The sequence below is a fragment of the Zosterops lateralis genome (genome assembly GCF_965231275.1).
Source record: "Zosterops lateralis genome assembly, chromosome: 25".
Taxonomy (NCBI): Eukaryota; Metazoa; Chordata; class Aves; order Passeriformes; family Zosteropidae; genus Zosterops; species Zosterops lateralis.
This window is the reverse complement of record NC_139785.1, coordinates 945,994-973,097: the sequence shown is the minus strand read 5'-3', so window position 1 is coordinate 973,097 and position 27,104 is coordinate 945,994. Positions and strand designations below refer to the sequence as shown.

General features: G+C 48.5%; 1 protein-coding gene across 3 annotated transcripts in view; it reads left to right on the top strand.

Moving 5' to 3' along the window:
• SIK3 (SIK family kinase 3) overlaps positions 1 to 27,104 on the top strand; it is a 68,490-nt gene that overhangs the window by 12,077 nt on the left and 29,309 nt on the right. For all 3 annotated transcript variants that reach the window (XM_083878114.1, XM_083878113.1, XM_083878115.1), the window contains exons 2-3: positions 23,621 to 23,737; positions 24,966 to 25,029. In XM_083878114.1, coding sequence (XP_083734240.1) covers positions 23,696 to 23,737; positions 24,966 to 25,029 — 106 coding nt within the window. In that variant the 5' untranslated portion in view covers positions 23,621 to 23,695. The remainder of the gene's footprint in view (positions 1 to 23,620; positions 23,738 to 24,965; positions 25,030 to 27,104) is intronic.

The following is a 27,104-nucleotide window of genomic DNA, read 5'->3' as shown; positions in this document are numbered from 1 at the left end:
TCCAGTCCTCTGTTTGCTTTGATCCTTTGGTTTCAGGAGAGGCTTCAAGCACAGCATGTGTCACAGGAGCTTTGTTTGAGTTCTCAGAGCCCTGTGCTCCTAATTCAGGGCTGGAGTAAGAAGTGTTTATGATGTGTGACTTGAGTGAGTCACCTCGAGTTGGAGGCAGCTGTCAGCCACAGAACCTGCACAGCCCAGCCCATGTGCACTACACCTGGCTGGGGTTATCCCCAGCAGGGCACCTCGGCAGGCTCCTGGCTGGGGCTCCACTCCTTCTGTCACACAGAAACCATTAAAGCTGTGTGAGAAAAGCCCTGACACCTCAGCTGTGCTCTGCCTCCTGCCATGCTCCTACCTTGTCATCTTTAGAGGGATTCCTCCCCCAAATGCTCTCCCAAAGGCCAGGAAGAGAGTTGTGCCCTACACAAAGGTGCAAATCAGCTCCTGCTGGCACGGTCCTGCTGCTCTGGCCCTGGCAGCATCCATTTCAGATGGCAACACTGAACTCTCAGTGTGGGAATCCTTCCGTGGAGTTCATTTTCCTCATTGTTGGCAAATTGTGAGCCAAATATATACACAGTTTAGAGCAACAACTTCCTATTGACAGTGTTTTCAGAGGAGCTGTTGTTTATAAAGTGAGGGATTTCCAGCTTTGTTATTCTCTCTCTCTAGTGCAGAGTAAGCTCTTGGAATTGAATGTTTCATTTTTCGACTGCTTGATAATAGTTGTTGGATTCTGCTGCTGTTGGTGAAACCCACAGGCTGAGAGGAAGGCTGAGCTCTGTATTTTGGATGTTTCTAGTTCTGTATGCAGTGTAAGTCCTCGCAGGAGGGATGGGATCTGGGTAACAAAAGGTGTGTCAATGTGAAACGCATATGTCCAGCTGAGCATTACACCTTAGCTTGGTGTGATATCAGTAGAAAGGTCTTGACACAGCCTCTGTCTGTGTTCTAGCTGGAAGAGGAAGAAAGGCAGGAAAGGCAGGAAAATAGCTGTAACCCTGCAGTTTGGTCTGTGTGTGTACAGCATGGAGTGCCTGGGCAGTGAGTGCTGTGCTGCTGTCCCGTGTGCTCAGGCTCACTGCTCAGTTTCTTAATCCAAGTACTGCAAGAGCATTGCCAAAAGCTTTGAGGGAAATTAAGGAGTTGGGATCCATTTAGCTGCTATCAAGCTGATGGGTACAAAGTACCTTTTCATGCCATGGCCCAGCCAGTTCCATCTGGGTGAGCGGAGTGAGTTCCTCTCTCTGCACTCTTGGGCTTCACGCCAGGGTGTTCCATCTCACACACACGTATGAGAATGTTGTAAAAACATAAATCCCTAAGCCTCTCCTGGTGATATTACTGTCATTACTCTGCTAGTAGTTTTCAAAAGTTAGAGTTTAAGTGGTTCCTTGATTATGTCCTCTCCTGTGATATGTCTCAAACCGCCCCTGGAATTAGTGCCAGGCACAGTGGTTGGGAGTCAGGTTGAGTGACGCCTTCGGCAACCAGCTCAAGATCAGCAGGAGGAGATACAAGATACTCGGGTGCTGTTCGAGCTGATAGTGCCAGAGAAATATTTAGCACATAGGTGACACTTCTAATCTTTAAAGCACTTCATAAACATTGGCTAATCCCACGGTGCAGTCTTGGTTGGCAACCTATCTGTCTTCCCTGGAGAGAACAAACAGCTGAAGGACTCTGGGAAGCTGCAGTGCAAGGCTGTGATAGAGCTTGAATTTCAATTGGGTTTTTTAAAGTATAATTCAAGCTACAAGATCCGCTGCTTCTGTGACCTGAAGCACATGAACTTCCTGCATTTCACTCATACCTGGAGTGGAGATTCCCAGTCCTTGTTCACGGGACACTGGACTGAGCCATGCAGTCAGGCAGGGGAGGATGGAGGAGAGGCTTCAGCTCACCTGTTCCCTTCAGCACACCCTCGGGCCTGGCCAGGCAGGTGCAGGAGGTGCTGTGTGAGTACCAGCTGTACAGGAGAGTCATGAGCAGTCAGGGTGGGAGTCCTGAAAAAAAACCTGTGGCGAAATGCTGTTGTACAGGTGCGATTTGCTGTGAGGAGAAAACCTGAATGATTTCTGCTCTTCAAGAACTTTGACCTTTTCCTTCAGCATCCTGCTTTCATGGGGAGATCAAATCCATGGGCAGGGAAGGTCAGTGCATCTGTGGTCTTCTGCAGCCATCTCCTCAGTGGCAGATAAGCACCGTACCCTGTGGGTGAGTGAAAAGGGAGCTGGGAAAGGGCACTTAGTGTGATACCAGGTGAGGCATCTCCTCAAGCCTTGGGGCAACCCTGACTCCAGTTCTGAGAGTGCCCAAATCCTCAAGCTACCGGTTGAGGAGGGAGGAGAGGCTCTGGCTCTCATGTTGAAACCAGGGCACTGTGTAGGAAGGAACGTAAGATTTGTATCATCAAAGGGCTGAAAGCAAGAGGGAACATGATTTTGTAGCCTAGTGATGAGGGAACTCCCCTGGGAGGGGATAGGGATCAGCTTCCATCTGTGCTCCAGGGACTGTTTATGTATTTTGTGTTGAGAATTGCTGGATGAAGCACATCTCGAGCAGCAGTGAGTTCTGAGGAGTAACTAGTGGCTGTGCTGGGCTGCTGACTGTGCCTCACCACCACTGGGGTTTCTGCACTCACCTTGTCTCTTAGACTGTTTTTAGGACAGGGGCCGTGGTTATTTACAACTGAGTTACTAGAACTTAGAGAAACAATAGACCTCATTCCACTGCAAGTATTAACCAGCCACAGGAGCACTACCAGTCTTCTACAAGGAAATGAAAGTGTGTTTGTTTGACCTCCTTCAGACACCTGAAGGTGTAAAGATAATGGAGTGTGTGAGACAGCTTGGACCAGGAGGTGGTGGTTATCAAGAGTTATGAGGTGACGAAAACCAGTGTTGTTTAGATCTGGTGATTAAGAACCTTCCTTTCACTTCTGATTTACTACTTGAGTATCTAAATTGCTTAATGAGAGAGAGTGATATGGAAAACTAGCAAGGTAGGAAGCTTGATTTCCAGTAAAGTTTAAACCACAAGGAGTTTATCAGAACCTGGTGGGGGGCAGTCCTGCTGTGTATTAATAAAGAAACCAAAAGGGGTGTCTTCGCTTCACAGCTCAGAAGACAGAATGTATTTTTTAATTTTTTCAGGCCTTGGTTTGTAAAAGATGGCAAAAGGTAGCCAGGTGAGGTGCACAGAACTAACTGCTCGCTTGCTACTGGGAGTAGAAGCTACAAGGGCGTTGTTGCACCAAACAAGCCTGGTCCTGTAGCATTTTGTTTAGATAAAAGATACAGAGAACCCTGGGCAGTAACCTGCAGTTATTTCCAAGTGCTTTGAGTTAATGAGCCGGTTCCGTGGGGCTGCCAGGTCAGGCAGCACAGCTGGGAAGGTGCTGGGGCAGGGAATGGTATGACTCCGATGTCAGGAGAGGATCATACACCATTCTCTGCCCCAGAGTTGGGTAAATAAGCTCTGATCTCTGCAGATTTTCTTTACAGGATCAATACAAATGATAGAATTCACCGTGAGCTGGCAGTGAGCGCTCACAGCCCAGAAAGCCAAGGATTCCCTGGGACACAAACAAGGGAGTGTGGGCAGCAGGACTGGGGAGGGGATTCTGCTCCTGTGAGACCTCACCTGGAGTCCCGCACACAGCTCTGGGATCTCCAACATAAGCAGAACATGGAACTGCTGGAGCAAGTCCTGAGGAGGCCGTGAAGTTAATAAGAGTACCTCCCCTACAGGGACAGGCTGAGAGTTGGGGCTGTTCAGCCTGGAGAAGAGAAGCTTGTATGGAGACCTCACTGCACCTTTCAGGATCTGGAAAGGTGGTGAGGTCCTGCACAGGGTGCTCAGAGAAGCTGTGGCTGCCCCATCCCTGGAAGTGTCCAAGGTCAGGTCTTGGAGCAGCCTGGGGTAGTGGAAGGTGCCCTTCCCATGGCAGGGGGAAGGAACTGGATGGTGTTTAAGGTCTCCAACCCAAACCATTCTGGGATTCTATTCCATGATCCTGTCATTGAGTATTAACTGGCAGCACAGCTCTGGCTACAGCACACTGCTTGTTGGCCAGGGAAGTTGTTTTGATTAGCTGCATCATCCTCGTGTGTGCAGGGATGAGTATTTTCCTCACAAACACGAGTCACCCTGTGAGGAGACTATCAGCTCGTGTGGAAGAGGAAGGGTCTGAGCTTTATATAATCTGTTGGCTCAAAGATTTTTCAGAAACAAATCTTGCGACTGAGCTAGAGGCTAATGACAGCAATATGTCTGCTGGCAGCCAGCAGTGATTCAGAATAGCTTTGGATCTATCCATATGCTCTTTTCCTTGCGTTACTTCTCAGCAGAGCTGAGTGCAGTTGAAGAGGGGTTTGAGGAGGGTGTGTGGCATGGGAGAGATTCCAGCTCACCTCCTGTTGGGGTGAATCCACTGCCTGTCTCCCAGACTTCCAGTGGAACGGGCTGTGTGAGGGAGTCATCTGCTTGTGTGCTGTTACCTCTTACATCATAACATGTCGTGGCCTTGCAAATAAACCCCTCCCTAGTGAAGAATGGGCTGTATTTAGAATTGCTGGGGTGCTTCATCTCCGTAAATTAATGTCCTTAGCTGCCACTGCAAAACTCTGATCTGTGACTGGATGCTCTTTTGGAGTGCAGCTTTAGGAGCCCAGGAAAGCCTGTGGGTAATGCAGAATTGCTGCTGGTTGCAGCCAAGACTTGCATTCTTCTCTTCTTTCTCCTTAGATAAATAGCTATGACAGCAAACCCTGTCAGCTCTTTGAGACAGGGAATTTCCCGTAATGCTTATGGAAGGAGCAGTCCCCCCATTCCATGAGTGTCTTGGGATGCCATGAGAGTGGGGGAGAGCTCATGTCACCCACTCAGAGCTGCAGTGGTGAGAAGGTGGCCCTGCTGCTCAGAGACTCCTCACTTTAGGGGTGATTTAGGCTTTGCTTTCTGCTTTTTATGGCTCTCACCTGGTTGTTTTGTACTGAGCTGATAAGTTACTGATGCTGCTCATCCTCCTTCCTGCACACCTCTGCAGAGATGTGCAGCCGAGGCAGGGATGAGTAATGCCTTCGGAGAAGTGTTGCCCTAACCTTTTATTCTGGATGTCTACATCAAACACTCGAATCTCTACATTTTCCATTGCATTGGATGACTGTACATTCCTATCAAATGATTCATTGGATTAACAAAACTTTTCTACGAACCAAAATATCTCCTCAGACCCTCATAGCTGAAGGGATCTTTAGCAGATGCACTGCTGGATGCTCCCTATGTGCCTTCCCCAGCCCAGTGCTGTGTACACACAGGCTGGAGTGTGAGGCTGTCCTTTCTCTCCCCCTGCAAGTGTTCTTGGTTCCCTCACATTCCATTTCAGTGACGTTGGAAAGCTTTTTTTCTTTCTTTTTCCCCAGAGGGACTATGCAGAGCTGTTTACCCTCAGCTCTACAGCTTCCCCTCAGAGAGCAGGACTGATGAGCAGGAGGGGGAAGGACAGGAGAGCACAGGCAGAGGGTCGGGGTGGGAGCAGATTGATCTTCACCTGCTCAGGTGCTGTGCTGCTGCTCATTTTACTTCGACAGCTGTTCTGCAGCTCTTTTTGGGCTTTCAGACTGGTTTGGCATTGAGCTGTGGGACTGTGCTTGGGGCTCTCTCTGTAGCTGCCTATGCCCGTTTGTGATGGAGTGCCATCCCTGCAGTGGTTCCTGGTTCCATCCCTCGATAGCTGCTCCTTGGAGAGTTGCAGGCTGCAAAGCTGCTGCCCAGAAGCGAGGCGTGTTCTGTGTGAGCAGCACACGTTCTGTGTGAGCAGCACAGCTCAGCCTCACAGCTGCCAGAATCACAGCCTAGGTGGCTGTGGTGCAACTGTGGAGATGAGTGCATCCCAGAAAGTTTGCAGGGAGATAATTCCAGGCTGTTCCTCAAGACCTGACTATGTGGGGTTGATTTTTTTTCTTGGTTGTTGTGAAACTGCCTTCAGTGTACACATTATCTCAGAGCTGCTTGCCTGTCCTGCTCGTGAGCAGCCGTGTCCTGCTCCTCCTGGAGCCCTGTGCCCACTCCCAGGCTGGTTTCCAGGGCTGTTTATCTCTGCACTGCTGAGCTGCAGTCTTGGACGGGTTGTTCCTGAACAGTAAGCTGGGAAGGATTTCAGCTGGGCAGTGCTGGAATGCTCTGTGCCCATGGGGAGTTGTGGACTGTGAACCATTGGGGTGTTACATGTGCAGTGACCTCGTGTCCTGCTCTTCTAGTGACGTTCAGTACCTTGATGTCCCCTGGGTTTGGTCACTTCTGTGGCCATTGAACTGTTTGGCTACAATGCCCCTGTTAGCTGGCCCTGCAGCTGTATTAGGGCATGATACTGTTATTTAAACACTTATCTCCTCTTAATGTGACTTTTTCTTTTAATTTTAAGCATTTCCAAGTTGTTAATCCTGCTGGAATGATGTCCCTGTCTTTTGCAGCTCCCCAGGATACACGGGCTGTGATCTGAGGGTGCAGCTAATGACTTTATAGCAGCTTTTATAGTTTGACCTCAGAGCCTGCCAGTTGTGTCTGGGAATGAGCAGAGGAATGTGGTGCATAGAAGCTGTGGCTTGTAGGAAATACATTTTTGTGGAGCCTTTCTGATGGCAGTGACTTGCTCCCCAGCAGCCTTGTGGGCTCTTTACAAGGTGCATATATTGGTCCTGGACCATTATAGTTATCTCAGATATCACATTTATTGTCTGAGACTCTGCACACAATCTGCAACCAGGGAAAAATCCTTGTTTTTCCTGAGGCAGCTGTTCCATTTATGGGATTTTTGGTACATGCTAGAATAGAAACTCATTTTCATTTTGTACCTGAATCATAGAAAGTCAGGCTAACATGACAGAGCTCGTTGCTGCAGAGACAAAAGTTCTCGTGCACCACACAACCCTCTGCCTGTGCTGGCTCCACTCAACTCTTTCCTCTCCTCACTACCCCAGTTTAGCACAGTTGTAACTGCACAGGGCAGACACCTAGGGCAGGTGCCTTGTTGAGGGTGATTTTCCTGGAAAAGTGGCAGCACATGCTGTGGTCTGGGGACCAACACTCCCTCACCCAGCTGGGCTGGAGTAGGAGCAAGACACTGCATGTTCTGTGCAGGCTGTGGAGAGCAGTCCTGGCCTGAACATTCCTCTGGTATGCTCTAAACAAAGTAAAAAGCAATCACTGGGCATGCAGGATCTCCTGTCTCCCAGTGGCTGGTGTCTTCCTGCATCCTGGTGCTGGGGTTGAACTGAAATAAGCTGATCTGGTTACTGGCACTGAGAGCAGCCATCAGTTAGTATGGCCAGTCCTGCAGTTGGTAAATAAGCCTTTGTTTTCATCTGCATTTGAAGAGAGAAAAAATACTGATCAGCCTGGTGAGACAGTGCCTTTAGTTTCTTGCTGCTATTGTTCAAATTAATAGAAATCTCATTTATCTCCTTCTGGTGCTATATGTCCCTGGAGAGCAAGGTCATGGCAAATGATAGAAATGAATGAATAGGGGAGATGGGAAATATGATCCAAAATTCCTGCAGGCTCGCTCATCTCGCACCCTGCGTGTGTCAGGGGAGCCTGGATTTACGTCACTGTGCATTACATAAGGATCTATAATGTGATAGCTCCCGAGGTTGTGTGGGTCTTGGGAGGCTCCTGTGTAATTGGTTCAGTATGTGCTCAGCTCTCGTGGACGGCTCTGCAGCTGCATGCAAGGCTTGCTGCTCAGGAACCTTTATCCAGCCCTAATGCCTTTTTTTTCTCCTATAACATCACCATTTTCTTTGGTGTTTCAGCTGTTGCAGGTGTCTTATATGGTTAAAAATGCTTAAGTGGGGAAGAATGCAGTTAAGGTGTAAATCAGATCTCTAAAGCTGAGCACTCAATATTTCACAGAATCCCAGGATCACTGAGGATGAAAAGCCCTCCAGGACCATGGAGTCCCAGCTGTGCCTGGCACCCACCTTATCCCCAGCCCAGAGCACTGAGTGCCACCTCCAGTCCTTCCTTGGACACCTCCAGGGATGGGGACTCCAAACTTCCCTGGGCAATTCCAGTGCCTAACCACCCTTTCCATGGGGAAATTCCTCCTGCTGTCCAACCTCAGCCTCCCCTGGCCCAGCCTGAGGCCGTTCCTTCCCCTCCTGTCCCTGTTCCTGGGAGCAGAGCCCGATCCCCCTGGCTGTCCCCTCCTGTCAGGGAGCTGTGCAGAGCCATAAATTCCCCCTGAGCCTCCTTTTCTCCAGGCTGAGCCTCTTTCCCAGTTCCCTCAGCCTCTCCTGGGGCTCCAGCCCCTTCCCAGCTCTGTTCCCTTCTCTGGACATGAAAACAAGGAAATAATTTGGGTAGATGTTGGTATCAGATGTGAATAAGCAAGGTAGTGGTTTTGGATTGCTGCACTTTTCTGTACAGCTGCAATAAATCCTTTGCCCAGGACTGGTCAGTCACTCGCTAAATCAACTTCCTGCCTCTCCTACTCCAGGCACTTCCAGATGCACTCTGGACCTGCCCTGACCAATGTGCGTGTCCCCAAAAAGGCAGAATTGCAAATGAAGACTCGATGCAGAAGGGCTGTGTTTAATCCCTCACAGGTCTTGGGGCACACTCAGTGTTTTGGCTGTGGGGCTGGGTGCGAGCAGGCGCTGCTGGGCCTGACATTTGTTGTGGTGGTCTTGTGATAGTCCAGGTTTAGAAGGCAGGCAGCTTGTTTTACTGGGCAGTCACCCGATAGCTGTACAGTATGAGCTGCTGGCTGCAGTCCCCTCTGACTGTACAGCCTAGGCGTGAAGGCTTTAAAGCACTCGAGCTCTGGGGCCATGTAAAAAACTGTGTGGAAAACCTGCCCTGTGCTGGCTTTGTTTTCTCAGGGATGGAGCTGGCTCGCTCCTCATGATGGGACTCTTGTCGTCCTTATGATAAGAAAGAGTCACTTCAAGTTGCATCTGGACTATGAATTTTATTGCGGTTTTGTCTGGATGTGCAGAAAAACAAAAAAAAAGTGTTCTAAGTGACACTGAGGTGCTGGAGCATGTCCAGAGAAAGGCAATGGAGCTGGGGAAGGGTCTGGAGCCCCAGGAGCTGGGAAAGGGCTCAGCCTGGAGAAAAGGAGGTTCAGCAGGGACCTTCTGGCTCTGCCCAACTTCCTGAGGACAGTGCAACCAGGTGGGGGTCAGGCTCTGCTCCCAGGGAACAGGGACAGGATGAGAGGAAACAGCCCCAAGTTGTGCCAAGGGAAATTAAGATATTAAGGAAAATTTCTTCACCAAAAGCATTGTCCAGCCCTAGAACAGCTGCCCGGGGCAGTGGTGGACTCCCCATCTCTGGAGGTGTTTTAAAGCCATGTAGATGTTGCACTTGGGGCCATGGGTTGGTGGTGGCCTTGGAATTGTCATTGGACTGATCTTAGAGGGCTTTTCCAACCTGAACAATTCCATGATTCCAAGGCAGCAGGACAGACTGAGACCTTTATTTGCTGAGGCAGGGGTGATGGTGGTCTGTTCCATACCCAGCACCTTTCTGGGCTGCCATTTTCAGTTAAGAGTTCTTAAAACAAAGTCCTGTAAGGGAAATGAAGCCCTGCCTTGGCAGCCCTTCTGTCTGATCTTTGGTAAGTGCAGATGTGCATCTTGGAACAATTTACTCCTGGTTGTGATTCGGGCTACCAGAGTGACTGTTTATTCCCACATATGGAGCATGGTTTCAGAAGGTAATTTAAACAAATGGAGCGCCACTTCCAATTTTTCAGGCTTCTAGTTTAAGGAGCCAAAATTGTTCTCCTGGCTCCAGCTTGCCCACCCTGGCTGTATCAGTTCCCACATGGCCTGCCAAGTTTGCAGAGAACTATCTATGGTCCCTTTTCCCTTCTGAGGAGGCAAAAAACCCCCTTGGCTGAGAATGGTTTGGGCTTTGTTGGGAGACAGAGCAGGGCAGGGGTGGGCAGGCTTTGGGCCACCCCTGGTGGTCAGGGAGAGCCCTGCCTGCGACTGACCCGTGCTGTTGCTGAGGTCACAGGGGTTTTGTGAGCCCCAGCTGTGCCTTAGCCTGTGTGAGGGGGTTAACAACAGCAGCCGTGACGTGCTCGGAAGCTCCGTGCTTCCCGACTCCCGCTGGATGCTGCCAGGCAGCGTTAGTTCCTGCTGCTGCACTTTGGGAAGGGTAGTCTGGGATCAGAAAGTGCCGTGGGCTGTGTGCACAAGGAAAACACACCTCTGTTTTGTGACTGTTGGCACTGGAGAGTTCCCTTAATGCGTAGTTCTTTTGCTGTTCCATGGCTCTCACTGGACTATTAGGTCTAGGCTAAGTGAAATGATTTAGTAGCACATCAGCTTGTGCTTGTAAAAGTAAATATTTTTGTTCTAGTGAAAGCAAATGGAAATGTGTGGTCAGTGTCCTGGTGCAGCAAGTCCTGACCTGCTGCTTGGAAGAAGTAGGAAATACTGTGATGAGGGAAAAGCAATGTATTTTGAGTTTGGGGTGTGTGTGTGGAGGGGAGCAGTGCTGGTCAGAGGCACTGGTGCACTCGCAGAGATGCACAGCACTTCCCCAGGCATTTGCAGTGGCCAGGGGCCCATCTCCTCTGGGCTGCTGTTAGTCAGTGGTCCCGTGAGCTGTGAGTACTCACTGCCTGACCTGGGCTTTGTACGTGTGGGACGGCTCAAATACCCAAAATCCAGACACGCCAAGCTGCGTGCTGCAGACTTGGTTTAAGACCCCCAAACGGATCTGTAGGTTGGCTGTATTTGTTTGGTTTTTGTTTTCTTGCGGTTTCTGCACATATAAAAGAGGCTTTGTCCTCTGTGGGCCCTGAATTTTCCATGTACAAGGAGAGGCATTGAGAGAATTCCAGGCTGCGGCTTTGCTTCCACGTGCCCCTGCTGCATTTACCTGTATTTAGTGCGTGTCTCTGACTCAGTGTTTACTCTTCAGTATTTAAACATTCCCTAGAAATTAAATCTTTTAAGAACATTATTCTTCACACCAAGTGCTTGTAGAAGCCCAGTTGTGCAATGCCTACGCTCATGTATTGGCTGCTGTCTCACTCCCTCAGAACAGGATTTATGGTGGCAAAGCAAAGCAGCAGCCACAATTAGAATTTGGGTACTACAGCACTGAAGTGCTTTCAAAATAGCAGTGTCTATGCTCCAAAAATACTCCTTTGTCCCCTGCTTTGAGGAGAGCTGGTGACAGCCATGGTTACTTGTCACACGTGAGGGCAGCGTTGGTGCCGAGGGCAGGATCTCCCTCCAAGGTCTCCAGGCACCTGAACTCTTGGTGCTGCCTGTTGGCACCTGGAACAAGTTTGATTTGCATAGATGGAGCAACAGGGATCAGAGTGACACCCATTGTTGTTTGATCTTTGGCCCTTTGCCACGTGCTGTCACCAACCTGGGGCTAATGGCCCTGTGTGACATTTGAGAGCCTCGCTGGGGTGATTAGTGAGATGCTTCAGTTCCCCCATCCAGACCTGGATTCACTCCTCAGAGTGCAGCTTGCACAGAAGTTGAATCACAAGCCCGAGGTGCATCCTCTGCCATGGAGGAACACCCAGCCTCTGTGACAGGTCACTGTCCTGCGTGTGAGCCAGGCTCTGGGGTGCCCTTGCAGCCCTGGCACAGGGCAGTGTCTGGGTGCCCTTTTGCTCACACCATGCTGTGCCACGCAGCCCTGAGAGCCCGGGGCTGGATCATGCTTTGGCTTTGAAGTAGGTTTTCAGCTGCTGAGCGCGTAATCTGTGGGTTTAAGTCATTTCTGCTGATAAGGGAAATCAGATACTCTTGTTGGAAGTGGCTTGTAGGCTTCTCCAGTGTTGTAATTCAGTTCCGTGCCCAAGTGAAAGGTGATTCTTTAACAAGTTGGTCCATGCACTTACTGCTGTGGGAGATTCTTCTGTCAAGCTTGCTTTGTTATGAAACAAATTCAAATTTCAAGCAAATCTTTGTGGTTTGGGGGGGAGCAGAAACTTCCTGAAGTTCCAAGAGGCAGCTCCTGTGTTCTGACATCACTGGGAGGTCTTAATGGAAATGACTGCAAGGGTGTTTTGTCCTCAGCAAGCTGGAATGAGATTCCCTGATTCCCCCTTGCTAAAAGTGAGGGAATTTCTGCCTTCGCTCAGGTAATACCACTGTAGAACATCAGTTTATTTTAAGCCAGACTTCATGATCAGACCCAAGCTGCCAACCTTTCTTCTTCCTTTGTGCTGTTACAAACCCTGCTGAGGGCAGGCTGGAGGCTGGGGGTAGCCAGTGCTTCTCCCACCTAACTGGGAGTAAATCCATGTACTAAAAGCTGGCACAATTTGGTTTGTTTCTCCTGCAAAGCCTGGGCGAGATGAGGGTGAGGAAGGGACTCTCCATCGCTTGGATGTGGTTTGTCTTGGTTGTTGAGGGTTAATGTGTTGAAGCCTGCATTCCTCACAGTTTCACTTTTGGCTTCTCTTTCTAAAAATTTCCACTCCATTTCATAACAGTTCTGGAGTGAGGGGTGGTTATACTCGGGAACCTTTGAGTCTGAAAATATTCTGTGTAATCGGGGGCTGGAGGCAGCCACAGTTGTTTTCAGGCCCAGGGGAACCGGTCTTCCTGACAGTAACATTAACCCTCCCTAAATCAGCTAATTGAAGGATTTTTAATTAAATTAAGGGGTGGGGATGGTAAATAGAAGCAGTGGTTTTGAGAAGAAAATTGCTTTCTGTTGTAGTCTTGTGATTGATGAAAATTCTGATGTTTGGAGCTAAAAAGTAGTGTCTCACTAGTTTGATCATTTCTACTGCTTTTGGAGCCAAACACAGACTCCAGTGACTGGGTTTTGTGGCACGTAACAAACATCATTATTGATGGAGGACTGTCTGAGAGGCAAACTGCACAGCCTTCCAAAGCTTTATGTATACACAAAGACTGGATTCAAAATTTTGAGTGTAACAACTGCACTGACTTTGTACGGAAAATACTTAGGGTGTATCCTGATAGTTCTGCCTCCCAAGCTGATAACCCGAGCTGGAGTATCTTTGCCAGGCTGCGCTGCAGCATGAGAAACTTTGCTGAGACTCAGTGCCTTCATCATTGTCTCTACAAGACATCTTGTGACAGGGCCACTGCTTGTTTGTTCCCATAGAAACGGCCATCTGATCGTGGCAAAAGCACAAAGGCTCCTGCTGCAAACGCAGCGTCTAAAAATTCCTCAGTGTATCATCTAGATCTGGCATCGTGCTTTATTCCTCACTTCCCTGGCAAAATCTTGGCCCCTTCCTGCTCAGTGTGCTCCAGGACCCGTAGTGTTAATGCAATTGGCACCTTGAAAATAATCCTAGAACTAAAGGTGATGGTGTCACCTCCTAATTGTGATCTCAGGTGCTGGCAAGGGAGCAGTGTTTGCAGTCTCTGCCAGCAGCAGGATGATGCACATGGAAATCATAAATACTGAAAGAAAGGAATTTGATACATTTGAAATATTAGATATTGGGAAAAAAGAATTCTTTTTCTGCAAGTGTGTGGCTGTTGCTTTTGATCTGTTTTGAATATCCAGCTACTTTGACTTCGGTATAGAAAAGCCCCAGTGCTTACAGGGTTAGGAAAATACCTGTACAAGTCTGTTTCAGAGCCCAGAATTCCATATTCCCAAATGGACTGATGACATATGAAGAGGAACAGTGATTCCTTCCATCTTATCTGTCACTTCAGATTTTATGCGGCAATCCCAGTGTGGCATTTAACGCTCCTGCAGCCTTCTCGTTGAGGCAGGAGCTGTTCCAGCGGTGAGTGTAGCTGCACACAATGTACGTGCACACTGCAGCTCCCGTGCATGCCGGCGTCGCTGCAGAGCCCGGCCTCCTCCCTGGAATGTGGGCAGGATCCGGAGCAGGAGCCCAGCACGAAGCCACCGCCGCGCGCGGGCTGTGGCCAGGAGCAGGGAATGGGCTGCTGGGGCAGAGTGAAAGGGATTGTTATATGGGATGACAGATTCCTCTGGAGCTTGTTGCTGTTTGCAGAAGGGAAGCCAAGACATTGGTGGTTAATATCTTCCAGAAGTCCTTGGCTTTAACCCTTACGGAGCCCCATGAAATCGACTGGAAGCCGGTGCAAAGGCTCCCTGTAGCTCTGACGGCTTCTCCCAGGCAACCAGCAACAGGATGAGAGGACCTGATAGCCCCAAGCTGTGCCAGGGGAAGGTTAGGTTGGACACCAGGAGGAATTTATTCACAGAAGGGATTGTTTAACATTGGAAGGAGGTGCCCAGGAGGTTTGGAGTCCCCATCCCTGGAGACATCCAAGGAATGATGATGTGGCACTCAGTGATCTGGGCTGAATGACAAGGTTTGGGCACAGGTTGGACTTGATGATCCTGGAGGTCTTTTCCAGCCCAGATGACTCTGTGATCGTGCTGCACATCCTGGTGCAGTGCCAGGTGCTTTCCCAGGATGCAGTTTATGGCAGGAGGATTTCTGTGGTGCACGGCAGGCTGGGGAGCCCAGCCAAGGGCGCTCCTGCTGCGTGTGTTGGTTTTATCATTAAAAAAGAGCCATTTTCTGTCATCAAAAATAGCTACTCTTGTGTTGCATCAGTGCTGAGTGCTCCGTACCTGTTACGAGTGAGGTGAGGTATTCCCTCTCAGGAGATCTCTTAGTCCAAGTAGTGTTCTTTGCAGGATAAGCATTGCTTAAAAAAATCCAAACCCTAATGTACAGTGTGTTCTCAACACATCACTTCATGCACACCAGCTTCTAAATATCCTTATTTCTGAGCTTTGTTATTTTATAATCCAGTAATTCAAACCTGCTTCCGACTGCACACTCTGTACCTGAAGTGCACCATTTTTCCTGTCACTTGCATTTTTAGGTCACGACTGAATTAGAGCAAAATGACAATCCAGGGAACTTTGTATAACACTTTCAAAACCTGCTTGCTGTAATATCCTGGCAGCTTTTTAAAGACTTGTCTTGATGTTTGAGCCAGGCCTTTCCCATGAAAACTGGCAGGTTGACTCCATGTCTCGTGGCCCCTCTGTTCTCGGAGATGGTCTCTGCTCTGTTCCACAGCAGCATTCCTGATGCATCTCCTGTTGTCACAGATTTCTTCCTGCGTGCAAATACATTTCCAAAACTCTGCTACTAAGCAACTCTCTCCAAGACTGGAGAGTAAGGCCTGAGGGAGCTGGAGGGGCTCTGCCTAGAGAAAAGGAAGCTTGGAGGGACCCTCTCATTCTGTACAGGTACAAAATTCCTGACAGGCACTGGAAGAGGCTGCCCAGGGAGGAGGTGGAATCCCTGGAGGTGCCCAAGGAAGGACTGGACGTGGCACTCGGTGCTCTGGGCTGATGACAAGGTGGGGGTTGGGCACAGGTTGGATTCAGTGATCTCAGAGGGCTTTTCCAACCTCGGTGATTCTGGGATTCTTTAAATGATTCAGTGTCAATCTCGGGAGAGCTTTGGAGGCAGAATCCTGCATGGAGGCCACTTGCAGTGTTCAGCTGACATCTCCTGAAATAATACTGACAAATGGGTGTTCAAGGTGCTGGTAAACAGAACTGTATTTGTTTTCATGGGATGTTTAGGCTGCAGTGCCTGGATTGAGGGGAGACTAATTAAGCAAGTGGTTTGAACGGGTGACCTGGACTGGAAGGGGACCAAGGTGGGCAAGTGTCCTCCCAGAATTTGATTCACCTCTTGGCTTTGTTAGCCTGCAGGTGGCTGGGAGGCCGAGCTGTAGCTCAAGCAGGAGTCCAGTCAGGCCTGAGCAGAACTGCAGTGTTCCCATCTGCTGTCACAGAGGCTGGAGCTGAGCCTCCTTGGCCAAACAGTCGAGCTTACGTGACCGGGCTCTGCTTTTTCACATCACATTTGTTAGTTAACCAGTTTGCATCGATTTAAATGCACTTCCATGAGTTTCTGCACTAGTTTAAGTGCATTTAAAAACCAGTTTTAATTATCAAGTGCAGTCTTTGTGTAGTAAGTGCCAAGAGTGCTTTTAATTTGCATGGAAGCCATGGAGGTAGTGCTGCAGACTGTCAGCAGATCGTGGGGCTGCACCACAGCCATGTTCAGGGCTCAGCCTTCATTCCTTCCACTCAGCATTGTCCTGCTACATCCCACTAGGATTCCTGCTAATGTTACAAGCAGTAGCTTTTACAACCTGCCTTTTACCTCAGCCTCTCTTTCGGCTTAAGCTGATTTTTAATACTCATTTTTAGACATTCTGCATTTATAGTCCAGGTATGGAGGAGTGTGATGAACTGACCTCCCAGGCATGCAGCTCTTGGTGCCTGCTCTCTGTGGATGGACATGGGGACGTGTTTCAGGGTAGCAGTACTCACTGTAGGCTGTCATTTGTCTGTCCTGACCAGGATAAATAATTTTCCATACCACCTCTAATTCACGTTCTGACTCCTGTGAAGTTCTCAGCCTTGCATCTGGGAAGCATTACAGGAGTTTTACAAGGCTTCTGAACTAAAAACAAATTACTGGCATAAATGTCAGCTGAAGCTGTTGGGACTGGAGGGGTTTTCTCCTGTAACAGAGTGTGAAATGAAAAGACAGAGGTCAGTGGGAATGCAGACAAGGCACGGTGTGAATGCTGTGGAATTCAGCAGACAGGAATGGTGTGGCTATCCCATGCTGTGTTTGAGGTGGTTAGGTGTGGCTACCTGCAGTCTGCTGTGCTGAGACTTGCTCTGCCTTTGGCTCAATCCTGTGGAGTCTCTTGCTGTAGCCCAGGAGAAGAAGGCAGCACTGGCAGGGACCAGAAGATTCAGTGTCTGACCAGAACTTTAAAAAGCTCTGGAAATCTTGTCATTAAGAAGGATAAGGGCTAGAAGTAGATGTGGTGTAGCTTAAGGGATTCCTGTGCTTAAGCTGTGGATGGCTGACCTCCTTGGTCACTGCTTGGTTCTCTGAGTCCTGGTCAGCCTGAAGTCCAGGGAACTTGCTGAGCAGCCATCAGGTTTTGTAGGGATATGTGGTAATTTCATACATCCTGGATGGGCTCTCCCAGTCCTGTGTGGAGTGCTGTGGCCTGTCCTTGTGCTCGGCCTCTTCTCAAGTCTATGTTTGCAGCCCGAGGTGATGATTCATGGAGCTCACCCTCGCTGCACCTCCCGTTTGCAGCGGGAGGTTCTTCGTGCACCAGGATGGTTTGTTTATCTAATTGGCATCTCCAGCTCCCTTTCCCGTGCCTTTCTCTGCAATCCCAAAGCCCTTGATGCTGTTCAGCATGCTCTGATGTAGTGTGTCAGCCAGGGCAGGTAACTCCAAGTCTCTTGTTTCCCGCTGTTGCCCCAGGTGATGAAATAATGAGAAGCTCTCCAGGAGGGTTTGGGACCTGGCATCCAGGTGAGTGTGACAAGTAGAGCTGTAGCAATGTGACCAAGCTTTCTTGTGGCTTGCAGGACATAGTTTCTCCCTCACTGTGTCTGAACATGGCAGAATTTACCTGTCATCCCTTGCAGTCTCCAGAATGGGAAGGAGTTTGCATTTGGGATTAGGTCACCATTGAACTGGCACTGAGGCTGCTGCTGTGAAGCAGCAAGTGTCAGGTGGGGGGCACTCACCTCTTGGACCTTTTTGATGGCTTCTGTTGCAAAGGAGAAGCTGAAGCTGCTGGCATAGGGTTAATCCAGGACTGAGAAAGGCAGAATGCAGCACGAATAAAGGCTGGGATCCTTGGGAATGCTATAGATGACCTTCCTGTCCTGTGACATTTGTAAGCTTCTGTACATGCCCTGAAATGATGAGATTTTCATACCTGGGTGTAGCTGGTTCTCTGAGCCATGGATGTGAATGTGGGGTTTGTGCTTTGGCCACTGAAATCCCAGCTGTGTTCCCTCTGGGACAAGGAAAGGTCACGGCAGAGCATGGTGCTCACACAAGCCGGGTATTAACATTGCAGCCGGCCAAGAGGATTTGGATGTATTGACTTTTCTCATAACACCAACAGTATTTTCTTCACCTTGTGCAAGACACAAGTCCCTGCATTGATTGTGCAGAGGGATGTGGACAAGGTGAGAACTTCCTTCCTGAGCAAATGCAGCTTCTCTGTGCACATCTTCGTCCACAGTTTCCTGCTTTTAGTTGCTGCCAGTATTTGCATTTGTGCCACCTCCAAAAGGCACTGATGTTGCTGCAGACTGGCCTAGTTTTATTTGCTGTATCACTTTGACTTAGGTAGGTTCTGCTGGTTATTTAATTCAGAGGAGGAGATGCCCTTGTGTTACCCATGAGCTTGCCAAGAGAAGTCTGGGAATCGGCAGTGTCAGTGCTTCCTTTTTGTCGAGTGCTTTCTTATGACTAAAAACTGTACAAATTGCCTATTTGCATGGAGAGGGCTCACTTTCGGTGACCCCAAACACACCAGCAGGCTTGTGCTGACAGCTTGCTTGGGAAACATGTGCCTCTGCCATCCGAGTGTCCATACGGAAGCACAGTGTTGCTGTGGAGTGACATTCACCCAGCTGAGCTCCCAAGAAGGGCACGACCTGCAGTAGCCTGGAGTTCACGTTGTGTTTTTATCACAGCCGTGTGTCCATATGCCAGTTGAGTGCCTCTGTGTGTGGCTCATATACATATCTGCAGTGTGTACTTCCTTACTCCTCTGTTTTTCCCCCTTCTCCGTTGTGATTCTGGTCTCTGCTGCTGGAGTTCCCCTGTGCAGCTCTGGTATCTGCTTACAGGAGTGATTTTTACCCCTCCAGCAGCTGCTTAATCCAAACAGGCCGTGTTCCCGAGCTTCCCAAGTGTTTGTGGCAGGCAGGAGCAGCTGGGAAGAGTTGTTCCCTGTCAGCCCCTCTGACAGCTCACGTTGTCAGCCCAGTAAGACTGCAGTGGACAGAGAGGAGGAGGCTCCTTTGCTAACTGCAAGTGCGGCAGGATTCAGGTGGAGGAGCCTTCTCCAGGTTTATTTGTTTATTCAGAGACCCTCTGTGGTGACAGCTCTCCGTGTGGGCCACGTGCCCTCGGGGTGACATGGGAGCCAAGCTGCAGGGACACCCCCATCCATGGCAGAGGGCACCCAGTGACTGTTTACTGAGTGTTCTCCAGGAGGAATCTGGAGCAGGAGGACTCTCTGGGACAGTTCTAGGAAATGTCTTGCTCCCAAATAAACATGTTGATTTTCTGAATGCAGTCAGTTTGCCGGTGCCATCTGTTGGCTCCCATTCCATGGAGCAGATCCATGCTGATTTACAGGAATACCACTGCCATAATAACATTTTTACAGTGATCACCGATCATACTGAGTACATGGGCTACTTTTGGGAGAAGTGGAGTTTTCTGATTTTCACTCAGGCTGCTGCAGAAACACCTGAACTGAAAGGGAAAGATGATTTCTTTATGGAATGATCACTCATGCAAGAAATTTTATTTATCATTGAATTATAATTAGATCCAAGCAGATGCATGGCATGAAGGAGTAGATTTTTAGCCCAGGCCAGGGTCTCTGACTTGTTCCTTTGTTCACAGCACAGAAATAAGAGGAAGCAGTGTCCCATGGCTCCTTTCCACTAAAAACAGACTGTGCTTCCACCTCTTTCTCTCCAAGAGCATTTCCAAGCAGCTGGAGCAGTGCAGGGCACAGTGGCTGTCCTCTCCCTGCCCATCCGCCTGGGCACCCAGCAGCTCATTTCCCTTCCTGTTGGCAGGGTACTGTGGATTCAAGGAAGTCAGTCTGGATTATTATCCACACTCAGCTGAGAAACAAGACGTCCATATAAATTTTAACTCCTGCAAGTTGATATTCTCCTCTCTCCTATTCAAAGCCTTGTGCCTTGTTTCAGAGCCCCTCACCTTGGCATATTTAGCTCTGGTGGCTGCCAGGTCTGAAAATCTGGTATCTCAGAGCAAAATAGGAATTTATACTGTTGTTTATGTTAAAATTTGGGAACTTTAGGAGAATCCTATGAGTTTGAGAGCAAGAGTTGTTAAGGCTCCAGGTGCTGGGCTGGAGGAAGTGCTTGTGCTCAGGGCAGAGGAGCAGCCTGGGCTCCTCCCCAGGAGCTCACACCTCTGAGCATTTTGGAGTGCACTGAACCCAGCTTGCTGCCTTGGTCTGACATGTGCCTTCTGTCCCTCCTGACCTCCTGTGGGATGCAGTGGGGTGTGCTGATATCAGGGATAAGTGTGTGCTCCCTTTTGGCCTTCCAGAGTTTCAGTACCCCTCCTTCCCTTTCCCAGCTCCCCCTTCTGCTTTCATGTGGTTGAAATTTCCACTCCTCCCCACAAGGCTTTTGTCTGGTGTGCACATACACTCAGCACAGCTTTAGGATCACAGGAATTCAGAGCAATGTTCAGCTGAGGTGCACCAAGAGAAGAAAAATCTGGAAAAATAATGGACGAGCCGCCTGGCTTTGGAGAGCAGGGCCTCCACAGTGACCTGCAGGTGTCAGTTTGAACACCTTACCTGCTCTCCACCAATTGTTTTTAGCAACTTGTCATTTTTCCCAAATAACAATACCTTCTTCAGATTACTAGTGCAAGCTTTACTTGGATGCAAGAAGGAATAAATGAACTGTTTACAAGTGGTGGGAACATTTTGTTAATTGGTAGCAGCATGCGTGCTCCAGGCTTGGCATTTATCCTCCTGCCTGTAAGCTTCATTAACTTCTGATAAAAGAATAGTTAATTTCTCAGACTCTTTTTTAGAGTATTTCATTGTTTGAGAATTTAGATCATGGTTTTCTTCCACTTCTACTTGTGCCTGAATTTGTGCTTTACTTAATGATGTTTAGTCTTGCTCTCTATTTTATGTGCTGTTTGTAAGCATGAGGAAATGCACTCGATTTTGGGGCTTGGGGTTTATTTTAACTACCTGGAACTGATTCTTTTTGCATAAATAATAAATAATTATAGTTATAATTATAATTATATATATATATTTGAGGCAGGGCAGTTATCACCTTGGCAAGGATTTTATCATAAAATATGAAGGTTAGTTTTCATGTGCTTTAGGTTGTTCCATTAAAGATCCTAAAGATATTTTTGTTTGGTTTTTTTTTTCTCCAATCTATAATCTCCAATAAATAAATAAATAAATAATAAAATAAAGGGCTGAATTCATTGTGGCCTCCCTTGAGCTTTAGATGGAGTCAGTGTGGCTGGTGCAACCGAAGGACCTCAGTCAGTCCCTTTTCTGTTGAAATCCCAAATCATCTTTAGGAAAGGAGAATATTGGCCAGCTAGGAAATGCAGGAGTAGAGAAACCAACCTGCTCTGCTCCAGAAAACCTTTAAACCAGTCCTTCCCTCTGGAAAATTAGTGCTTCTCCAAAAGAACCCAAAGAACAAAGTTCTGTAACAAACCAGCTGCAGCTCCCCTGCAGAGCTCCGGGTGGAACATCAACCCCCATCCCTGAAATTCCCTGCGCGTCCCTCCTGCCCAGCACAGAGGGGATTTCCTACTTCCACCCTCACACAGTCCTGGGGAAGCTCTGCATTTCCTGAAACTGGAGCACAAGGTGGTTTCCCCAGGATTTTTCAGGAGACTTTTGCCTTTCATGTTGCATCATTTGCTGGAGGCATTTGTGTGGAATGAAAACATTTGGAAGAAACCCCTTCAGGTCTCTCTTCCGCGTAACTCCGGAGGGTGGGTTTGGCTTTGGGGCTGCTTGGCTGAGCTCGGGATGAGATCCTTCTCAAGAAGAACATCTCCTGAGTGCTGTTTGTCTCACTTTGCTCCCGATCCAGATGTTGTGTGTCTTGTGGGTGTGGAGTTCACTCACCACGTGTAAATCCTGCAGCGTCACAAGGAAACAGGGGAGGTGGCAGCCTGGTCCTCCCTGCCCCGGGTTATCAGGGAAAACCAGAGGAATTCAGTTCTGTTGTGTCTGGCCCTACTGACTAAGCTGGGTGCAATCAGATGCTCTACATAGCTTGAACGTGGCTGAGAGTGTCAGCTTGAGCCATATAATTAAGCTGGGAAATGAGTTCCTTAGAGCAAATATAGAGCTGGGAATGAGTAAGGAGCTTAGGAATACTCCAGATCTGTGGATTTTCATTTACATCTTTGGGCCCGAAAATGACTCATGTCTCTGGGTAGACATCTTGGCTTTGCTCTTGGAGGAGGCATCTCTTAGCTCTTATGTATGTTTTTGCTCAAGCTTTACAAAAGCCCGTTCTTTCAGGAAAACCTTGGGTGAATAGCATGTGGAGAGAGCTTTCCAATCCTCCTCTGGCTCTCTCAACTTTCCCAGCCCGCTCCTGAGCACCATGCGTGGATCTGTCTGGGGCAGCTCCCGTGGATCCCGCACTGGGCCGGTCCCGGGGCTCTGCACCCCGTTAATCACAGCCCTGGTGCCTGGCAGCCCCTGCTGCCATTTCACCTCATGCCTGGGCTCCAGCCCTGCTCCTGCCAGCATCTCCCAGCACCGAGTGCCAGACCTGGCTGCCGTTCAGCTCCCGCTCCTGCTGTAGGAAGCATGCTCAGTGACTTGGAAGGCTGGAAGCATTCCTGCGCTCTGAATTAAAGGTTTCAAATGAAAGAAACAGCTTATTGTACTTGGGTGCCTTTTCAGGATTCTGCTGGGTTCTGCTCACATGCAGGGCGGTTATTGCTCTGGCAGGGATTTGATCATAAAATATGGGACTTAATTTTCATGTGCTTTAGATTGTTCCCTTAAAGAAAGATTCCCTTAAAGGATCTAAAGCTGCTTTTGTTTGGTTGTGTGTGTGCCTGGAGAGCATCCCTTAGCCCTGCCCTTGGGGCTGGCACTAGGAAAGGGACATGTGTTGGGGTCATGTGCCCCTGTGGGTTTGTGCCTGTGGTCCTGGCACACTGCTGTGCACAGAGCACTTGTCCTTGTCCTCACTGGGCTCTGGGACGAGCCACACATTTCTGTGTCAGATCTTTCTGGCTGTGCATCCTCAGCGGTTTTCGTGGCAGTGCTGCTTTGCATGCCCTTCCCAGGCCTTTGCATGATCCTGCAGCCTTCCTGGGCAGGACTTGGGTAAAGTAGGCTCTCCAGCAAAGCAAAACCAGGAGATTTGTAAAAGTGGCTCTTTTCCCAGGGACAGCCATCTCCAAGCGAGAAAACCTGCTGAGGGATGGTAATTCATCCCACAAATCCCAAGACTGGAGCTGCTCGCTCTCAGGGGTGTGTCGTGGTGGGGAGGAAGATACTTAAGGCTGAAATTTGATTTAGAAGCAGCAGGGCAGATGTTCCTCTGCCAGGCAGAGCAGCTTTTTCACTCAGCTGTTTTCTCCATCAAGGTTTCACTCTGCCTTTTCTCTCCTGTTCATCCCGGCATTCCAGAAAGGATTTCCTTCCTTATTGTCTGTGTGTGGATGAAACAGGGTGCTCAGTGGACTTGAGGACAGGTGGTTCTTAGCACAGAAGTGTCTCCACGTTTGGAGTCTGGTGGTTCTACAGTCCATGCCCAAAGGAGCTGGGAGCTGCCAGCACCAGGGAGGTGGACGGAAAATCGTGGGGACTGGAGAGCAGCTGACTGGAAGCACTTAGACTTGTTTAAACTCCATTAGTGTAGCGTTACAGAACACTTCTGGTTTAAAACAGATAAATAAATACCTCAATTGTTAGAAGCCTGACACTACCCCCATTCCTATCCCTGCTGTGTGGATAATGCAGCTGGGTCAGTAACTTCTCTTCTGTTTCCCCTCTGCCAGGTTGCAATAAAGATCATTGATAAAACTCAGCTGGATGAAGAGAACCTGAAGAAGATATTTAGAGAAGTTCAGATCATGAAGATGCTTTGCCACCCACATATCATCAGGTTGTACCAGGTAGGAGCACTCTGCCATGGAGTTTCCATCCTTGGACTCTACACTGTGCAGTAGCACTTTTTCTAGAATTATCCCTCCATTCCTTCTACATGGAACTGGGAAAGCCCTTTATGTTTTCAAGGTCTCAAAGTGCTTTGATTGGAGGGGCAGGGAGAAAGTGTAGCTAATCCTTCTCTTTTCTGGGACATCATGCTTCCGCTGTGGGCTGGCCTCCTGCCACTTGTTTATGGCCATTGTATGCTTCTCAGTTTCCCAGTTGAAACCGGATGCAGGTTCCCCTTCTCACTTTAAGGGAGGGACTGAATCTCACCCGGGAGCAGGACTGAGCTCTCCTCTCCCTGCCCAGCTCCCTGTGGCCCCCAGGCCCTGCTGATCTGCTCAGCTCTTTCCTGGAAGGGGGTCAATACTGGCAGCAGGCTTGCTTCTGAATATTGTTTGCAGACTTTTTTTCCAGCTTGTTTGACTTTTTTTTTTTTTTTGTCTGCAAACAAAACCCCCAGAGACAGAAGCCACGTGGTCTGCCCTTTACACAGGTTGTGCCTCTCTGTGAGGAGGGTGGAGCAGAGTGATGGGAGCAGATGAATAAAGAACTCTGTTTCTCATCTGTGCTTGAGAGATTACGAATATTTATTCAGACTTCAAAGAGTTAAAACTAGGTAGAAGTGACAGAGGTTCATGTTTAGCTCCTTTGGCCATGTGTGAGATGCTTACAGGGACTGTGGCACTTTCAAGGTACTCAGGGAGTGCTGTTTTGCAAACTTACTCCTTAACCCCTTTTTTTTTTTTTTAATCCAAAAAGCCTTTTTAAATCTGTTTCATTCCATCTAAAGCTTTTGATGTGATACTGAAGAGGTGGCACCTGTGGATTGACTTTTTTTAGGGTGGGAGAAGAGCAGGGTAGCAGCCCTGAGAAGTCTCCCAGGCTGCTGGAACAGGACAAGACTGGGGAGCAAATGTTAAAGGGAGGGGAAACAGAACAGGAGGAGGAAGGTGCAGGTGAAGTGTTCTGTGTAGTTACAGATTTGGTGTTTGAAACTTGCTGTTTCATCCTTACTGTCCCCAGCTCCTGTCCATTCCTGCACATGGCTCTGGGAAGCCAGGAAGGTAATAGTTTGGATTTGATGAAAGCAGTTACGTGTGTTACAGAGGGAGTAAAGGTGATTTTGGAGCTATTTTTCGTTGCACTCAGCCGTCTCCTTATGTGTCACTTCTCTGTCCTTGTGTGCAGGTTATGGAGACGGAGCGGATGATTTATCTGGTGACAGAGTATGCCAGTGGAGGGGAAATATTTGGTAAGTACATTTATTGCATTCTTTAATCAGATAATGCACTTGGTCAACTACAGTAAACTGAAAATAGCTGCCACACTCTCTTGTTTCAGCCAAGAGGTGCCCTTCAGCCCGCAAACTTTCCATTGACAAGAGGAGGAAAGGAATAAATGAGACCAACTCAATGGAAAAATAACCCCCATAACCTCTGTTTCTTCTTTGGGTTTCATTGACAGGTGGTGCTGCTCCTCTTTTGTGCTCACTTTGGGATTAAAGATGTTGGAAATAGTCATAGAGTTGGATTTTAGTGTTGCTGAGTGCTTTGCTTCCCAGTGAGTTACATGAACCTTGCTGATGACAGTGGAACTGTTGGGGTGTGTCAGTAGCTTTAAAAGAAACAGGCAGTCCTGCAGTTCTGGAATGTTTTGTGCTCAAAACCATGTCTTGTCTTTTCTTTTTGATATCTGATGTTATCTTAGCAAGCATTGCTTACATCCCTTCCAAGCACCATTGTCCCAGAGAGTTTTGGCTGAATGTTCTTGACCATGGGAGCTGTTCTTGAAAGGGAAAAAGTATCTGTGCAGCACAGCTAAAAAAACTGTGGGCTAATTTATTCATTTGTTTGGTGAACAATAGCAAAACTTACAGAAATAGGAATTTCCTGTACACTGGAATTTTGTGCTGGGTGACGGAGTCAGGATTTTGCAACATTGGTCTGTACCAGCTTTGCCAATATGAGCCTCCAAAAAGGGGGAAAATCCTGTGTGCTTGAATTAGCTTTAATCAAGGAAGTAAGGACAGTCACACGTGGCCTGTCAACTCCTGGGAGCACTCCCCCTGTCCTCATCAGTCATGGCAGAAGATTCACTTTTGATTTCACTTCTCATTTCTCTGGAGGAGAACCTGAGTTGTTGTAAAAGATGAAGTTTTTAGTGAAGGAAGAGAAGCCCCAAATTAAGGAAAATAAAAGCTGAAAAGCACTGTTTTCCAGCCACTACAAACTGCCACCAGTTCCTCAGTACCTCTGTAGATGGTTGCCATGGCTTCTTGTCAATATTGTCCATGTCCTTTGGATTTCTCCCTGAGAAGGTGACAGCCGAAGGGGAAGCAAGTGACAGCTGATGTTTGGGAAGTGTGGATTGCCTGGTGGAAAACTGACTGGCTGAGCCTTCCAGTTGTTTATTCAAATATGAATCATGGTGCTGGACACACTCAGCAGTTCCAAAGGCTTGTGAAATTCACCTTCCCATGCACTGCAAAGTCACTTGCACATGTCCTGGAGTTGGCTTGGGTGTATATCACCACAGAAAGTATAAATCTCTTTTTACTTTTTCTCCCTCTTCTCTTGAATTTGGCAGAGATGGGCTCATCTTTTTTTAAATCCAGAGTTATGTGCAAGCTCATATACAAACTTGGAATGGATTCTTTGGTTACAAAAATAGCCTTCTGCGTGAGTTGAAGTGAAAACCTAATTGCTTTCTGAAAGATTTTCTGCTGTGGTAAATTCAGCTCATTAGCATGGCTAATTTCCATGTTGCTGCCCAGCATTTTATCCTCGCTGATAGCTGGGAGCAGCCAGCTCTGTAATAGTGTGAGGCTTCTCCAGACCCAAGCCAGGAGGTCGTGCCTCTCTACCCAGTTCTGAGGATTTTTGGGCACTGCCCTCAGTGCAAGAGCAGAGGGGGGAAAAACTCAAGTCTCAGCTTTTTGTATTCAGAGTTTCCTGAGGGGACATTAAGACTTTGTTCTAACAGCGGAAGCAATTTGCGGGGAGGAAACAGGAGCCCATTCTGGGGAGGTTTCCTTGCAGTCCTTGCATCTCCAGTGCTGGAGGGTCTCACATCTTCACGTGGTGGAGACAAAGTCAATGGCAGTGTGGGCAGCTGGGCCCTCCTGTTGGGTAAACCTCACCTGTACAGTGCCTCATCTCAGTGCCTGTCTCTCCTGGGGCAGCTGGGCTTGTTGGGAATGGCTGGATGTGCTGCAGGGATGGCGTGTGAAGTGTGTGTGTGTGGGCAGTGCAGGCACTGTCACCGTGCCTCTTACTGGGCACTGGGGGTTCTCTGTGAACTGAGCCTGTGCTGAGTCTCTTTAATCTT